The sequence below is a fragment of the Crinia signifera genome, chromosome 4 (genome assembly GCF_055691185.1).
Source record: "Crinia signifera chromosome 4, ASM5569118v1, whole genome shotgun sequence".
Lineage (NCBI taxonomy): Eukaryota > Metazoa > Chordata > Amphibia > Anura > Myobatrachidae > Crinia > Crinia signifera.
In genome coordinates this window covers 314,796,137-314,815,309 of record NC_139220.1, presented here as the reverse complement: position 1 = coordinate 314,815,309, position 19,173 = coordinate 314,796,137, and the positions used below count along the sequence as shown (strand labels likewise).

The following is a 19,173-nucleotide window of genomic DNA, read 5'->3' as shown; positions in this document are numbered from 1 at the left end:
GTTAAGTCACAGGAAGACTCATCCCGGGGATCTTCTGTTATAGTTCCGGAACCCAAGATGAATCTTCCTGACCGGTTTACCAGTAAGCGCAAAGATTTCTTTAATTTCAGGGAGAGCTGCAAGTTATATTTTCGTTTAAGGCCTAGATCATCTGGGTCGGAGACCCAACAAGTGGGTTTGATAATCTCTTTGCTGCAGGGGGATCCCCAAACATGGGCTTTCGGTTTGAAGCCAGATGATCCTGCGCTCCGTACTGTTGATTCCTTTTTTAAGTCGCTTGGGTATTTATATGATGATTCCGACAGAGAAGCATCTGCGGAGAGTCATTTGCGTGCTTTAAAACAGGGAAGAGATCCTGTGGAGGTATACTGTACGGAGTTCCGCCGATGGTCCAACGAATGTGGGTGGAACGATCAAGCCTTACGTAGTCAATTTCAACTTGGATTGTCTGAGGCCATTAAGGATAGCCTAATTCAATACCCTGTGCCTGAGACCCTCGATAAATTAATGGAGTTGGCCATTAAAATTGATCACTGTCTCCAGGAACGGAGGTCAGAGAGAGGTTCCCCCTTTAAACCAACCTCTTGTGTCTACACCCCTCTGAGGAGGGTGATGAACCCATGCAAGTGGGAATATTCTGGATCTCCTCTGAGGAGAGAGCACGCAGGATTAGTGGGGGGCCTTGGCCTCTACTGCAGTTGCAAGGGCCATGTGTGGCGCAACTGTCCTAACAAGTCGGGAAATGCTCGGACCAAGTGAATATTGGGGAGGCTCACTTTGGTCTGCAGATGTTCTCCTCTTGTAATGCTTTGCTGGTCCCGGCTGGGATTCATAATAATGGAACGTAGATTTCTATTTCAGCTTTTATTGACAGTGGGGCCGCGGGGAATTTCTTGGACACTTCCTTCGCTAAAAGTTCACAAAATTCCTCTTTACAAGGTTATAGCATTGCGAGATCTGGATGGCAGTCCTCTTTCAAGTGGCTTGATTACCCATCAGACCCCACCATTACAGTTGTAGATAGATATTTGTAATTCTGAGGAGGTTACCTTTTTTCTTACTTGCTGTCCAGCCATTCCATTAGTGTTGGGTCACCCTTGGTTACATAACCATAATCCATCCATTGACTGGCGGTCTGGTGAGATAACTCGCTGGGGTGCTCAGGGTTCTGCATCATAAACCCTGTAGTGTTAGCAACCGCTGCTGTGGAGGGTATCACGCTCAGATATTCAGATTATGCTGATGTGTTTTCTAAGGGCAAGGCCAAGGTTTTACCACCCCATCATCCTTACGACTGCGCCATTGAGTTGGTTCGAGGGGCACAGCTCCCTAAGGCTAGACTTTACTCACTCTCCGGTCCCGAGACCAAAGCCATGAATGAGTATGTGCAAGAAAGTCTGGCAAAGGAGTTTATTAGACCATCTAAGTCCCCTCTTAGTGCTGGCTTCTTCTTTGTTTCAAAAAAAGATGGGTCACTTAGACCTTGCATTGATTACGAGCCCTTAACAAAATGACTATAAAAAATACCTATCTGTTACTGCTGATTTCGGTACTGTTTGATCAGCTCCGTTCTGCCAAGTTTTTCTCTAAAATCGATCTCTGAGGCACCTTATAAGATCTGGGGATGAGTGGAAGATGACCTTTAGTACTCAAACAGGGCATTATGAATACCTGGTGATGCCATTTGGTCTGTCCAATGCTCCTGCGGTTTTTTAGGACTTTATAAACAATGTCCTTAGAGATTTCCTTGGTAGATTTGCTGTTGTCTATTTAGATTACATTTTGACTTTTTTTGAAAACCTGGAAGATCATCGCATTCAGGTTCGTCAGATTCTTCAGAAACTTTGCGAAAATCATCTTTTTGCAATACCTGAGAAATGCGAATTCGAAGTTTCTAAAGTATCTTTTTTAGGAAACATAATCTCGTCAGATGGATTTTATATGGAACCTAAAAAACTCCAGGCAGTCCTGGATTGGGTGCGGCCCATGAATCTGAAAGCCATTCTGAGATTTTTAGGTTTTTCCAATTGCTATAGATGCTTTATTCATTCCTTCTCTGACCTGGTGGCGCCCATAGTGTCTCTTACTAAAAAGGGGGCTGACCCTTCCAATTGGTCACCTCAGGCAAAACAAGCACTTAAACAGGCCTTTGTTTCTGCACTCATCTTGAGATATCCTGATCCTGAACTGCCCTTTGTAGTTGAGGTAGACGCCTCAGAAGTAGGTTTTTAGGTAAAAACCTCTTGGCACTAGTATGATTGAGGTTCGCTTATCTAGAGTAGAAGGATAACTCCCCTTGAGCCCTAATAGAAGACATAATTACACAAAAAGATACTCTAAATTCTGGCGCTCCTCTCACGGACATTTTTATCAAAACAATATTAAGTGGGTGTATAAAGAATTCTTTCAGTAATCGGTTATACTCCTCGGAAGTAGGGGCAGGGGATGTGTTGTTTCAGAAGGATTCTGTTTCTGTTTCCATGTATTTATTCCCCTGTGCTTACATGTCCAGGAATTTTTCGTTAGTGGAGGCTAATGATGGCATTGGCAACCGAGAGTTGCTTGCTATCAAATGGGATTTCGAGGAATGGAGGCATTGGCTGGAGGGGGCCAGACACCAGGTTTTGGTGGTGACTGACCATAAGAATCTACAATACATTGAGTCAGCAAAATGCCCGAATGCTCGACAGGCCCGCTGAGCCCTATTCTTTACCCGTTTCAATTTCCTTATTTCTTTCAGACCTGGATCAAAGAACATCAGGGTGGATGCCCTTTCTCAAAGCTTTCTTCCTAAGCAGGAGGTGAAGTTACCATCAGTACCCATTCTCCCTGCTTCAGTTATCCATTCCGGTCTTACTCAGACCCTGGAGGAGCTTCTTCACCAAGTTTAGAATCAGGCTCCCAGTCAAATCCCTCCTGGTCGTCTCTTTGTTCTGCAGTCCTTAAGAGGAAAGATGTCTGCAGAGTTTCATGATAGCAGTAGGGTAGGGCATCCGGGAGTTGAGAAAACGTTAGAACTCCTCTCTCATAGTGTGTGGTGGCCCGACATCACTAAGGACACTAGAGAGTTTGTTCTCTCATGCCCAGACTGTGATAGGCACAAAATTCCACATTCTTTGCCTACCGGTCAACTTATGCCATTAGCCATTCCTTCCAGGCCATGGTCCCACATCGCCATGGACTTTGTTTTTTGACCTGCATGTGTCCTCTGGCTTCCAGGTAATTTCGGTTGTTATTGACTGCTTCAGTAAGATGGCTCATTTTGTTCCTTTGCCACGGCTGCCATCGGCTAAAGAGTTGGCCAAATTTTTTCTTCGTCATATCTTTAGACTCCATGGGTTGGCCTAAGATATCATATCTGACCAAGGCCCTCAGTTCATGGTACGGTTTTGGAGGTTCTTTTGTACTGCTTTGAAAATTAAGCTTAGTTTGACCTCTACTTACATCCTAAGTCAAATTGTCAAATAGAACGGCTTAACCAGTCGCTGAAGCAGTACTTGTGCTTCTATGTTTCTAAGGCACAGAATGATTGGTAGGATTTCTTGCCCATTGCCGAATTCGCCTATAATAATGCATACCATTCCTCCAATAAGGTGTCGCCATTCTTAGCCGTCTACGGATTTCATCCTAAAGCCAGTGCACTCGGTCCAGAGGGGCCAGCGTCTGCATCTTCGACAACTTACCATCTGAGAGTCATCTGGAGGGAGGTGCATTTAGCCCTCAAAAAGGCTGCTCTTCGTGAAAAGGTCTTTGTATGTATATTTCCTTATTGTTGCCTTCTGGGTAGTTACCTGGTTCCGGCTTATTCTGTGTTTATTGTGGTTTGTTCTGTCTGTGGTGTGCTATTAGTGTGGTGTATTTTGCTTGTGTATGCGACTCGGTTGCTTTTGGTTCGGTGACTAGGTCGCTGGCGCGCTTAGCAGCGTTAGCTATTTCGGCAAGTTGCTGATTACTTATTTTCCCCAGTTAGGCTCTTTTAGTTCGATCTCCTTTTGGTTGTACCCTTAGGGGATCGCTGATTCTTTGTCACCCTATAACACCTGGTTGCACCGGAGCTGGGGCGGTCTTAACTCCCCCCTTCAAATGTGGCGACTAAAGGCGAAGCCTAGCATTTGCAGGAATCAGCCAGCTCACTTTGGGGTTCATCAGAGTCAGCGTAGGTTTTGCCGTGGCCGTTCTAAACAGCGATCCCGGTGGTGGGTTCACACCCGAAATCCGTAACATATGGGAAGCAGGATGAAAGGGAGGCAGGTTAAAATCTGAGGAAAGTGGAATGGAGAATGGGGAAATAGGGGTGGAGCCAGGAGGAGGTGGGATGGAACCAGGGGAAAGTGGGATGAAGCCAGGGGGAGGTGAAATGGAACCAATGGGAAGTAGGATGAAAAGGAGGCAGGATGGAGCCTGGGGAAAGTGGAATGGAGAATGGGAAAATCAGGGTGGAGCTAGGGGGAGGTGGTATGGAACCAGATGGATGTGGGATGGAACCAGGGAGAAGTGGGTATATGGAGCTAGGGGAAAGTGGGATGGAACAAGGGGAAAGCAGGGTGGATCCAGGGGAGTTGGGCTAGAGGCAGAGAAAAGCAGGATGGACAAAAGTGGAGGTGAGATGGAGACAGGGGGAGGTGGGTTGGAACCAGGGGGAGGTGGGATGGAGACAGTGGAAGGTAAGATGAAGCCAGGGGGTGGAGGGAAGAAGACAGAGGGAGGTAGGATGGAGCCTTGGGGAGTTGGATTGGAGCCAGGGAAAAGCGGGATTGAGATAAGTGGAGGTGGGATGGAAACAGGGGGAGGTGGGATGGAGCCAGTCTAAGGTAAGATGGAGCCAGGGGGAGGTGAGATGGAGCCAGGGGGTGCAGGGAAGGAGACATAGGGAGGTGGGATTGTGCAGAAAAGTGGATGAACAAAGCCTGGGAGGCAGGACATAGCGAAGATGAGGTGGTATGGAGCAGAGGGGAAGGATGGGACTCAGCTGAGGAAGTTGGAGGCCAGTGAATTCCAGACATCACCCATCTGGAATGACTAGCCCTCCAACTCTGGACAGATGTCCTTATTTCTGCCTGTCAGGGATGACAAAACCTCCATCATTTGTCCTGATATTCAGACTGATAAAAGCCCCCAACATTTATCAAACAAAGTGTCAGCATGACTGTACTGGTTATTCCTGTCACCAAAACTCTCACATTGCAGAAATGACTTCTGCTCTGGGTGATATAAATAGGGATTTCATAATACTTGGAAGGGGAACTAATCTCATATACACTATGTACACTAAGGGGCTGATTCAGTCCCGTTCGTTTGGGGCCGAATTCGGTCCATTCCTCAATGATCGGGCTTTGCGCATGCATATGGCTTCTCTCTGGGAAGGGAGGGCCTGGGCGGCAGCAAGGGAATGTGCAGCATTTTATGGACAACCCCATGAAAACTCTGCGCGTTCCCCTGAGTATGCAAGCCTTTGCATCTATAACTCTACTTTATTATTATTATTATTATTATTATTACTATTATTATTATTATTATTATTATTATTATTAATAGTAATAATAATAATAATATCAGGGCTAATTACTAATTACTTGGGCCTGGGCTTGCTGCAGGGGCCCCGCGGGGGCCCTGGTTCACCACCTTCCCAATCTGTCCCTCCTGGGCAGCAGCAGCAGCACACACCTCTACAGCATGTGGTGTGCTGACAGCAGATTCAGCATGAATGTCTCACTGACAGCGTGAGAGCTCACTGTCAGCACAGAACATAGAAGCAATAAAAAAATTCCAGAGACGGAGCAGCTGGGCTGGGAAACCTCTCCCTGCAATTGTCGGATACCTGTAGGTGAGCATATTCAATACATCTCACCACTGTATAATGCATTACTAAGTGACAGACTGTCCATTATATAAGCACACACCTGCTGACACGGGAACGGGAGAGTACACATTTATAAACCATTTCTATCTTTTTTAAATAATTTCCTATTGTTTGCTTTTTCTTTTATTCCTTTTCACTAGAGCACTAGGTAAAATAGCCCCTTGGATTTGGCACTGTCACAGTGATATTTGCCATTTATACTGTATTTAAGGGTAATTTATTTATAGTAAAATTAGGCACATGTTGCTTAATTTAGTATAACAGAAGCACACAACATTTCCTATTTTATATGCAAATTGTCACCATTCGAGTGGCAGCCACTTCCCACGCTGCAGCCGCTATAAATAGGCTTATCAAATTATAACTTTAATCCAGTAAATTAATGAATTGCACAGGTTCTGGGGCTGGCAGAACCGGTGTAATAGATTAGCTTCCTGATTTAAAGGTACAGGATGAGATGTAATAAGGTTAAAAATTTGACAAACAAATTCACACAGGGGTAAATTTACTAAGACAGGTTTATTACTTGTATAAAATGTTCCGCATGCTGGGACTTGTGGTTCATCAAGTCCCAGCATGCGGTTGTCCAGTTATAAGAAGGTACAATTGAGATTACCAATGTGTGGCATAATGTGTAATGAGCATTATGGTGTGTGGTATAATGTTTAAGGGGCATTACGGTGTGGCATAATGTGCAAAGGTCATTGTGGCATGTGGTATAATGTGTAATGGGGGATATGGTCTGTGGCATAATGTGTAATGGGCATTATAGTGTGTAAGGGGCATTGCGGTTTGTGGCATAATGTGTAAGGGGCATTATGATGTTTTGGCATTATGTGTAAGTGGCATTATGATGTGTGGCATATGTGTAAGGGGCATTATGATGTGTGGCATAATGTGTAATGGTTATTATGGTGTGTGGCCTAATGTGTAAGGGCATTATGATGTGTGGCATAATGTGTGAGGGGCATTATGGTGTGTGTGGCATAATATTTAAGGTGCATTACTATTAGAAGGACAAATTACAATTAATGGATTTTTTTTTCACTGTGGTGACCAATCATGTCTAGAGGGTTCAGGGTCAGAAGCTGGTGGTTAGGTAGTTTATCATGGAAATGCCCTGCCCATTGCAGCAAGGACACCCCACATTTTTACTGTTCACACTGGGGGCCAAATTGTTTAGAAAAAGCCCTGAAAAATTATATACAGTATATACATAATTGATATAAAAAATCAAAGCCATGCACTCTCACCCTTAATCCAGGCATCCGCTGGGGAGCCATTTACAGAGTACTGCAATGGAGCAGAACTCCCAATTACATACCCAGTTCCCCCTCCTTTATTTGGATTGCTGTATCTACTGGATTGTTGCTACTGCCTTGATAAAGGTCCATGCTAGGACCGAAATGTCGGCAGGCTGCTACTATTGGGATGAAAACTCCGGACTTTCACTTTGGACACTATCTATTAAAGACTGGTGAGTGCAAGAATTTATTCCCCTTAATTGGTGGGATCATTGGGTATATACTGTAGATAGAGAGATAGATAGATAGATAGATAGATAGATAGATAGATAGATAGATAGATTCAGTAATTTATCAGATGGAAGCCAAGTTAAGATACATTAAAATCTTTTTGTTGCTGAAATTTAAGTGTACAAATAAAATGGTAAAGATTCGAAGAAGCCGTGTAATAGACAAGATTTCTATGTATGCAGTAAGCGAAAATAAGCATTATTAACCGCACATTATTTATCATATATAAAAAAAACAGTTTATTTTCAAATGGTTTTGAATGTGATATTGCCCAGATGGCGGGAAACATTCATGATATACATTTGTAGTGTACAGATGGAGCCCCTCTCTTCTTTGCTCAGCTCTCGCCAGACCGTTCCCGCTTGAGAGACCCGGCGGAGAGGGACTCCATCAAATTGGGTCACGCGTGCGTCTCAAGTGCACGCGCGTCCCACTCTCCGCGACTGGGCAGCGGGACACTGCCCATCTCCACTTCAGGGAGATGAACAGGGGGGTCAGTCGGTGATGGGGACCGTCGATGGCGGTGAGGAGCTTCGTTGCCATGGGGTGCACTAGCGTCTCTTGTGCGCGGGCTCCCCCTGGCAGCGGCTGGCGGGGGATGCCGATAGAATCGCCAGCCCCTTCAAAGATGGAGCTCGCTCCATCCGTATGTCTGAGGATTTGCATCACTGAGCGCGGAATTTATGGGTGGGGAGACTAGGTGCAAAAATATAATTTGGGCCCCTCCTCCGCTATAACCCAATATGCAATATGTAACATGGCAGTGGGTGACAGAGAGAGGCAGAGGGGAGGCACAGTATGACAGGGAAAATAGTAGGTGACAGGAAAGGGGGTCACAGGGGCGACAGTGGGCCAATTAGTCCTCAGGGATCCTGGTGCACTGCACCTGCTGCACAAATAGTAGTTCCACCTCTGAGTCAGTGTCATGTCCGATGTTATTGCTGCAATTTCCTGACAAAGTTCACTTTCGTTGTCTGGCTACCATAAACAAACATGAGAGGCCGCTACACAGGAAATGGGGCCACTTGGCAGCGGAAGTCTACAGCATACTTACCTACTCTCCTGAAGGCGACTTACAATTTTTGGGGGATTTCACCGCACCCCCAGAAGAGTAGACAACCCTCCCACATTCCTAGAGAAGTGGGCAGAATGGGGAGCCTACAAGCAGTCCAGCAGAGAGGCGGGCCCTAATGATGGGATTACATGCCAATCGTGTCATTTTAGCACAGCCTTTATGCAACTTTGGCCCAATTGCTGCATTTCCCTGTATAGGGGCAGGGCTTAATGCAGTGATTAGCCCAACTCTGTCCCCATTGCCACCTCCCAGAGAGGAAAACATCAACGTAGTCCACTACGGTATATATCCACCAAGAACCATTAATGAACTGAAGCCTGCTAGATGCCAGGAAATGACAATATAATCTTCAAAACCAATAAAAAATAAAATATATTTCATTCATTTTTAGATTATGTATTAGCATTATGAATAGCCGTTACCTTGCCTTTATGTTAACCTTTAAATTCTGGGATGATTTTTTTTGCCTTGCTCTGTATATAAAACATCTCCATCCGATTGGCTATCTATGTGTTATCTACCATGGTCACCATCTATGGAACCATTGATGAATAACGGGACTATGTAAAAACCGGACCAGACTCTGGACCACCGGACAGGACATCAAAATCTGCAGTTCGGAGCTTGTAGTGTCCGGTCCGGGGGGTCCCTGTGATAGCCAGACCTTCCGTTTTTTGCTACATGCCCGGACCATACAGGGAGACTATATTCTACCCCTCCTCTACCTGGTTACAGGTGCCACAGACAGCCACCCCCCCCCCCCCCCACACACACACACACACACCGGATGCTACAAGCTCCAAAAAGCAGAGTTTGATGTCCGGTCCGGTGGTCTGGGGGTTTTGTCCTGGTCCGGTTTTTACCCATACCCATGAATAACCTCTGTGGTGTAAAAGCATCTGTAAGGGAACCCACCGATGGCCACCACACCATTAGTGGTCAAAGAGCTGCAGGCCAATCAGAGCCTGAGAGCAGGACATCACAGGTGTCGGGGGAGGAGCTAGGCTCCGTGCCCCAACACTTGGAGACAAAAAACAAATTTGGTAGAAAAGCATTGGTCTTACTAGTATTGCTACAAAGCTTGGTAACACTTCTTAATGCAGAGTGGGGTTGCCACGGGTGATAGCCACGTTATACCATATGAAATGCTGGACAAAATGTAAAAAAATAAAAAATAATTAAAGCTTTTAACCCTTTGATAAATCTGCCTTTAAATAGTACTGCAAGGTATCAGAATAAAGAGAAATGACTTGATACATTTTAGGATACAATAATAAATATAGCAGTGGCCTCTCTCACCATTCGACCATTGATCCTTAGGCTCAGCTGATAACAGAAGAATAAGGACACACTACATTGTCCTCTCACCCCTCAGACGATGGAGGACGTTCCATATACAACAGCCATAGACTAATACAAAATGATTCCTCACCTTGGATGGAGAATAAAAGCAGAAGGAGCGTCGCAGCCGCCATGTTTGGGTAAATGAAGTGACTGACAGCTTTACCCAGTGGTTAGAATGAAATGAGAGAGAGAAATCATTTCCTGCACATCATGGGTTGTGGTCAGAAGTTCTCCCAGTCAGTTCTTCTTTTCTACGTTGCACATGTACCAACACTGCGTAAGGAATCCGGAGTGAGTAATGTGACAGGGGGCCAGATTCTCTAAGCTTCAAAAGTGATAAAATGGAGAGTGATAAAAAGCCAGCCAATCAGCTCCTGTCTGACATTTTTCAAACACAGCCTGTGACATGGCAGGTAGGAGCTGATTGGCTGGCTGTTTATCACTCTCCATGTTATCACTTTGTGAAGTTTAGAGCATCTGGCCCTTAGAGTTTCTCATATATATGCTTGCTCGGTGTATCTCCAACTGAGCTGCACTCATATACAAGACTATGAAGCTGGGGAGTGCTATTAGCACCAAGGGTGTAAATCAGAGGTGGCCAAACCGGTCCTCGGGATCTACCAACGGTCCACGTTTTCCAAATCATAGAGCTGTAGTCATTACTGACTGTCAGATTGTCACACATGCTGCATTCATTCCTACTATAGATCCACAGGTTGACTAAGAAGACTGACGAATACAGTCAAAATGAGGTCTCTTTAAACTAACATGATGACAGAACGTAAGTCATCTTGGATGTCTTCTCGCTATCTCAAACTTAACATTTCCAAGACCAAATTAATTCTATTTCCACCAGCCAGGAGCAGTTACCATCCTCATTTCTCCATAATTATCGACAACGTGACAATCTACTCTACCCCACAAGCTCGCTGCCTAGGGGTCACCCTTGACTCTGAACTGTCCTTTGTTTCCCACATTCAGTCTGTCTCCAAATCATGTTACATGCATCTAAAAAACATATCCAAATATGACCCTATCTTACACGCCACACTGCTAAAACACTGATCCGTGCACTCATTATATCCCGCATTGATTATTGCAATAATCTCCTCATTGGTCTTCCAAAGAACAGACTCTCACCACTACAATCCATTCTAAATGCTGCTGCTAGGCTGATCTTCCTAGCAAGATGCTTATCGTCTGCTGATCCGCTCTGCCAGTCCCTCCATTGGTTGCCCATATTCTACCGTATTCAATACAAAATACTTCTACTGACATATAAAAGCTATTAACCAAACCACACCAACCTATATCTCTTCACTTATCACAAAATATATCCCATCACGACCACTCCGCTCTACACAAGATCTGCGTCTCTCTTCTGCACGGATCACTAGCTCCCATTCAATATTACAGGACTTTCATCGTGCTGCTCCCACCCTATGGAATACCCTTCCACGCACAATAAGACTCTCCACTAGCCTCCAAACTTTCAAGCGTTCCCTGAAAACCCACCTCTTCAGGCAAGCCTATCATATTTAAGTTCCATATGCATAACCCTCTGAGGCACTTATGTATTATATAGCTTCCCTTCTGGACTTGTAACTTGGTGGGACTGCTATGCTGTTACTGGTGCCTGTCCTTGTGTTTCCCTCCTATATCCCTATGCAGCAGGTCCCTCCTACCTCCAAGTCTGTCTGTTGTTACCCAGTTTGTTTTATCACTGTCTACAATTGTAAAGCGCAACAGAATCTGCTGCGCTATATAAGACACTGTAAATAAATAAATAAGTTACAAGGTGCGTTACATGGCATATGGACGCTAGATGTAAGAGGACACATACAGGTATCTAAGTCTAATTTAAGAAGAAAAAAAGGAAAAAGGTGTGTCTCGGTGTGGTGCACCTTTGATGACTCTTACACATAAAAATTAACTTTTATTATTGTAGTAAAAACTAGCGAAATATAAAAACACACAAGACAAAAACAACATAAATGTGGTGTGTTTAAAAAAAGGCGGCTCACTCCCTCAGCTCAATGAGAAAAATTGTAATGCACTGTTGACAGGTGATTCCCGTCGACACATGTTTATATTACATCAAATGGATTAATATCTTATATATTGGTGTCCGCCCAGGACGGGGAGGTACTTAAGCAGCCTAGATGCGGCCAGTCAGGTTGGCCTTGAAAAAGCTAATAGCGAAGCGTACGCCGGCTAGCGGTGACGCTCACTCTTTCTCAGCTTAGAAATGTATTTTGATCTGTATCTTTTCCAACAGGTATCATAACCAGGGGGGTGCGCTATTATACTGTGAGACTACCCATCACTATTGGTCCTACATAGCCTGGGCATACCACGTTTGAATGTTTCACGCTGGACCATGTATAGACAGAGTACATACTCAATGACTCTGTCTGCTGTTACAGGTCTATAATAACCTGTGCACACTAGGGAGTGGCCATTATATGATAGGACTGCTTGGCTTCTGCCTATATAGTAACATATAGCAATTCTAGCTATTCTATACAGCCGATACAGCCCTATTAATAGAAACTGTTACTGTTTACAAGTTCTGAGATAGAAACATACTAACCAGCGCTGATCTACGCGGATAGTGTTGGTCATATGCCCTGTACTGTATCTGCAGAAACTGGTTAAGCGAAAACCCAGCACACATGTGTTGACATTATGGTCGACACACAGGCTGTTACTTTAAACTAATACTTAGTATATGGCTTCCCAGACTTACTATTAAAGTATAACATAGACTTATTTGTGTAACCAATTAGTGTACTATATGACACTGTTATCAAATATAACCTATTATTAACAGGGTCTACTCACCCTAAAGATAATTTATGGTAAAACAAAACACTGCTACATAGGATATTGCTACATAGCATAACCCATTTAAAAGCACTGTGTGTGTTCTAAGCGCATTCCCACCCCCAATCGAGTGTGGCCGCACTTAGGCAACATCATACTACTACACCTAGAATTTGTAGTGAAAACACACTGCTGTAGCATAACTCAGTGTGACGACCTGTGACAGGTGATAAGATAATTGGAGAGAAACAGGAGGTTTTGGTCAGTCGCACAAGACTAAATATGTTAGGACCCCTGAAATAATGTATGTAAGGTTGAACATATATAGGCAGGGGTGTGCTACCTCTGGACACTATGTTTGAGAGCATAGAAAAAGAAGAAAGAAGAGTGTCCTTGTGTGGGTGCACCACAGAGTAAATCATACAATAAAAATTAACTTTTATTATTATACCTTTAAAAGGCTGCGAAAATTAGTTAAAAGACATATATAACGTACAGGGGTGGGATAACACACTTTTATTAAAACAAAGGTGACAGGCAGGTGTGGCTGTACACTTGTAATGAGTAACGTGTAGTGATTCACGGTGTGTAGATGCCTCAGTTCGAGCCGTGGGTCTACGATGTCCACAGCGAACAGTAGTATTGGGCTGCCAGGGGAGCTGGGTCACCTGACCTCTAATGACTCCACTCTTATGGCATAAATTAATGTACACACATGTGTACCGTCTCTGACAGTAAATTGACTGGTGCTATCTGTATCTTATAGCACAAAGGCCACAAAGCTGTATGTGGCAAAGATCAGCTACTGGGGTGTCCTGTCTGTCATAAATAGCAGAGAGAACTCTTCCCCAGGGTGCCTGATAGTGTCGCCTGTGGCAGACGCGAGTGAGGGTTCTGAGGCGGAATGTGCCCCTATAAACAGGGGGAAACAACCTCACCACTAATAACTCACTCTCGTGCCTCATAGGACCCAAATGCTGTATAGGTCACCTGGCACAGGTACCAAACATCTCTTACCCTGGAGTCTCAAATGGGGTGTCACATCTGTAACAATGACAGAGAGACCTCAACCCCAGAGAACCCCTAGATGTAAGGGGAGGGTAAGTTAGCTATGGGTAAAGCTTGAGAGGTGAACTGTGTCCCTGTCCATAGACCAGGGGAAACACAGTCACCACTAGTGGCTCTCAAATGGAGAGGGGTCAGAGAGAGTTAGAACTCCCAAGGTGGGGTGTATCTCACTGCAGCACAGGTGTGAGTTGTAGCCCTCACAAGGGCTTACAAGGCAACACACTGTAATACACAAATCAAAATGCAATTTACAAAGAAAATAACAAAAACAGCACACAACTGCCTGAGCACCGCTAGCCGGCACGCGCTTCGCAGTGTAGCTTCTTCAGATAATTGAGCTGACCTGTGAAATATCGCCTATTCAAATTGGCCTTGGTCTATAAGAATGTATATGTGCTAAAAGAACTCTTACACGGAACCATCTACACAGGTCGACATGACATATCTACCATAAATATAAGATATAGAGAACGATACTATGGTTATAACTCATTTGAGCTAATAATAGGTCATATTAAGCCTACCACACGTGAGGGTTTCTCACGCAGTCGATTCGCACCCCTAGACTGGAACCCGAATCGGACACCAATATATAAGATATTAATCCATTTGATGTAATATAAACAGGTGTCGACGGGAATCACCTGTCAACAGTGCATTACAATTTTTCTCATTGAGCTGAGGGAGTGAGCCGCCGTTTTTTAAACACACCACATTTATGTTGTTTTTGTCTTGTGTGTTTTTATATTTCGCTAGTTTTATACTACAATAATAAAAGATAATTTTTATGTGTAAGAGTCATTAAAGGTGCACCACACCGAGACACACCTTTTTCCTTTTTTTCTTCCTATATCCCATACTGTGTCCAGTGGTAGCACACCTCCCACAGAATTTATCTCTAGGAAATTACCTAGTATACAGACATTCTGGGGGGCCCACTACATTTTCCTCAAGCATTAATGAGGGTCCTGTGCGACTGACCAACCTTCTCTGTGTCAACATAAGTCTGATGTAAGTATTTCACTGTGGGCGGGATGTAATAAAATACATTGCCGCCCTTCGCCGGCTGTCCGCCGCGATGCCAGCGCATATGTATTATCATATGCGGCTGGCATCACGATGCGGTGATGGAACCCCCCCCCCGCGATACCTGTACTCTAGTGTGCGGGGGGTCTCCATCACCTTCCTGCCGCCTCCTGCTCCCCTCACGCCGGGGAAGCTAAGCAGGCTGTCCCCGGCACCTCCTCCTCCCCCCTGCAGCCAGAAGGATGTCCGGCTGCTTCACTAGGGGGAGGAGGGGTTTATCTTCCTGGGTCCAGGAGGACCCTTCAGGAAGGTAAGCCAGAGGGGGGGACGGCGAGGCGGCAGTTTTGCGTCGGAGGCGGCGGGCGGAGAAAAGCAGCCCATAGGCTTCTATAGGGTATCGCCACCCAAAGGTGGCGATACCCTTCAATGCGGTATCGTTTTTGATACATTGGAAAATACTGTAAATCCAGGGTTTTACCGCATTTTCCGTTTGATACATCTCGCCCTGTATGTGAACACATTACTCTTAGAAGAGATCCTCAACTTTATAATTATCTGTGTTCTATAAGAACCAAGTCCTGTCTGATCATTACCACTGAGGAGGGCACCACCCCTCCATATCCTGACATGTGTGGCAGTCAGCTGTGTCTTGCATGCTGTGCGGCATGCTTCAGCATGATCGCTCAGCAACATCGTAGTGCCCCCTCCGGTTGCTCTTCTGGTTATTATACCATTTGCTCACGTTTTGCAGAATTATCTTTGTGTGAATGTAATACTTAGCTCACATGACATTTGACATGACAGGCATCTAGTCCTTGCCTGAGGCACACTCATTAAATGGACACTAATGCGATCCCTCCTTCTCATAACACAGCCATGGTGATTGTCTCCACTTCTATCATCTCGAGACCTTTGTCCATCTCCAATCTCTTTAGATCCACATAACCTGGCACTCCAACTATTTTGTGAGCCTTGCAGTGGCGGAACTCCCGGAGGCAATGGAGTCATCTGCCGCCGGGCGCCAGCCTTAAGGGGGCACTGGCTCCATTGCCTCCTGGGAGTCCGGCCAGAGATTCCACAGCCCCTGTGAGGAAAAGTGCCCCACTCAATAGGTATGATGAAGTCGGAGACGCGGCCGTCAGGCAGTGTTAAGGCCCCCATACACTAGGGCGACTTGTCCTTAGGACAAGTCGCCCCCGACTTCCCCCTGAGCTTCCCCGGCTGCTCCCCGGGGGAGCTTGATTAGATTGGCACTTGATGTGCCATTTTTTACATGTGATAAATCGTCTCGATTTATCACATGTAAAAAACCCGGGGAGCAGGGGGGGGGGGGGCTAAGAGGTGAGAGCTGGTGGGAGCAGGGGGGCTGGGGACGCTGCGGGGGACACATCTGTGTCCCCCGCTGCTGGGGACGCTGCGGGGGACAGCGTCTTTGCGGCGAGAAGGTAGAGGGAGCAGGGGGGGCTGGAGACGCTGCGGGGGACACGTCTGTGTCCCCCGCTGCTGGGGACAGCGTCTTTGCGGCGAGAAGGTAGAGGGAGCAGGGGGGGCTGGAGACGCTGCGGGGGACACAGGCTGCATAGAGCCGGGCAGGGGGAGCCGGCCGGGAGCTGTCAGTAATGAATAAAAAAAAAAGCCCATACAATGAATGGGCAGCCTGTGATTGGCTGCTGAGCGCTCTCTCAGCCAATTGCTGACTGGCTGAGAGAGCGCTCAGCCAATCACAGGCCGCCCATTCATTGTATGGGCTTTTTTTTTTATTCATTACTGACAGCTCCCGGCCGGCTCCCCCTGCCCGGCTCTATGCAGCCTGTGTCCCCCGCAGCGTCTCCAGCCCCCCCTGCTCCCTCTACCTTCTCGCCGCACAGACGCTGTCCCCAGCAGCGGGGGACACAGACGTGTCCCCCGCAGCGTCCCCAGCCCCCCCTGCTCCCTCCACCGCCCCACTAGGTCCCAAGTCGGGTGGTCGGACGTGCAGCAGGTCCGACCACCCGACGCAGATCCGATGCGCACGGGACCGCGCATCGGATCTGAGGGGACATCAAAACTAGCCGATTTTGGTCCGATTTCGGCCAGATCCGACTGATCTGGCTGAAATCTGACCAAAATCGGCTAGTGTATGGGGGCCTTTACACTGAGCTAGCCCCGGCACTAGATAAGAATTTCAGAGGGGGGGGGGGGGGCTACAGCGGCGGGGAGTGTGTGACAGCCGAGTGCCTATACCTGCTGAGGGGAGAGGGATGGACGGATCGGATGGTTAGTAGCGCTGCGGAGGACCCGCTCATTCATTATGCACTTCTCCGGTCCCCATCCCCCGCAGCGCTACTAACCATCCGTCCATCCCTCTCCCCTCAGCAGGTATCGACACTCGCTTGGCTGTCACACACTCCCTGCCACTGTAGCCGCCCCCTGCAGTTCTTATTCTAGCGCCGGGGCTAGCTCAGTGTAACACTGCCCCACGTCTGCGTCTCCGACTTCAGTGCGTGGCGGCAGCGGGAGCAGGGGAACGCGGCTGCAGGGAGAGGGTGCCCAGAAGCAGCCCAGCGTCTGTGGTTGTTCAGCCCCTGAAGGCCGTACTAGATCTGCAGCGCCGGCAGCTGTCTATCACTGCCTAAGCGGACTGCAGCCCGGCTCCATGATGGGACGGCGTGCAGGCCATGAGGCCTTGAAGGCAGCAGAGGCACGGGAGGTCATGCAAATTCCGGCACCGCGGCTCTAGCGGTGTCGCTAAGGTCAGGGGGCTGCTGGTGGCCGGGAGCTATACATGCATGTTACCTAACTGACCCCTCTCTCACCCCCCTTGTTCTCTGGCTCACCACCCTCTCTATATGCCTGACCCCTCATCCCTCTCTCTCTACCTTAACCCCCTCTCTTTCTCTCTCTGTCTCTGCCTGACTCCCCTCTCTCTACCTTACACCCCTCTGTCTCTGCCTGAACCCTTTCTGCCTGACACCCCTCTCTCAACTCCCTCTCTCTCTGCCTGACCCCCTTCATTCTTTGCCTCACCCCCTCTCTATATATATCACCCTCTGTCACCCCTCTTTATTTAACCATTTCTCTCCTCCCATGCTCTCACCCACCATCTCTCTATCCATGATGCTGTATCTCACCACCCTCTTCTCTTTCCCTCTCAAACTCAGGCACCCTCTCCTCTGACCCACTCTCTTTCTAGCCCTGACAGTCTCTCGCTTTACCCTTTCATTTCCTCACTTTCCCTGGCTTCCCCTCCCTCCCTGACATTCTCTCTCTCACTATGACACTTGTTTCAATCTTTCTCCATGATTCCCTATCTATCATTCTCCTCCTCTCTCTCCATTGCTCTCCCTCTCTATATGGGAGGGGGGGGGGGGGGGGGGGGGGCACCAGCTTATATCTTGCCTCCGGGCTATATGGATGAACTTACGCCACTGGAGCCTTGACTTATGACTGCATTCATCCAGGGTTACTCACTCAGTGGGGCCATGCAATGCCCAGCAGGTGCTTACAAGCGTTCCTCACACAGGGTGGCAATGTGATAAAGGGTCTTGCAGATAGTTAAAAGACTCAAACAAACAGGGGCGTGGTCTCGAGTAGCTTGGTCAGTGTAGGACGTGTCTGTCTGCCAGCTCTCCCGCTTCAATCCTGTTTACCTATCCTGTTATAGACCTACGGTGCTGTTTTAAGAGACTGTAGCAGCAGCCCTTCTCCTGAAGCATCGTGTGCACTACCCTCACAGTGTTTCCATGCACCCGGTGATACATGTATTGGCCGGTTGTTCATGCGGCCTAGCTTGTGGTTGTATGTATGTTGGTGCTTGGAGCTCCAGTGGCTGCCTGATGCTGTTTGTGATTTGCCTGAGGTGTTGGCTATAATCCGTGGCCATTTTGTGGACTCGTGAGTCGGCATCCTGCTTACCGTGGTGAGGTGTGTCTGACCTGCGACCTGGATGCTATAGCTTGTCTATACTGTATTTGATCTCACTACATGTACTTGTGACCCACATATTGTGGACATATTTGATAAACGGTGTGGTGGGCGGCATGCTAGCCTGCCCTTTTCCCTATTGCTGTGTACTTGCATTGGGTCACTATTACAATTGTGGTCCCTGTAGTGGCTCAATATTTGCACATCTCCACCACTATGGTGATCTCCATTTCTGGCCTTCTTCAGGCAATAAATGCCTCATCACAAAGGTTGCTGCTTATGTGAACTAATACATACACCCCTAATACATACACCCCTAATACATACATATACACTCAAAATCACTCCTCTGTCCATGACCAGTGTGTCGATGAGATTGACGCAGATTAATTCCTTGTTCCCATTCCACCTATTTATCCTGTAGCTGAATGCAATGGGATCTCCCCCAGAGGTTTTATGTCCAGTGGATCAGCACTGTGTCTCAGAGTTCGGATGTGCCATTGGATGTGACAATGTTCTCCTGAAGATCTCCCCTG

At 46.9% G+C, this 19,173-nt stretch overlaps 1 protein-coding gene across 2 annotated transcripts in view; it reads right to left on the bottom strand.

Moving 5' to 3' along the window:
- LOC146075869 (neural cell adhesion molecule 2-like) overlaps positions 1–10,049 on the bottom strand; it is an 85,682-nt gene extending 75,633 nt beyond the window's left edge. For both annotated transcript variants that reach the window (XM_083185538.1, XM_083185537.1), the window contains exon 1: positions 9,903–10,049. In XM_083185538.1, coding sequence (XP_083041664.1) covers positions 9,903–9,945 — 43 coding nt within the window. In that variant the 5' untranslated portion in view covers positions 9,946–10,049. The remainder of the gene's footprint in view (positions 1–9,902) is intronic.
- Between the last annotated feature and the right edge of the window lie 9,124 nt (positions 10,050–19,173).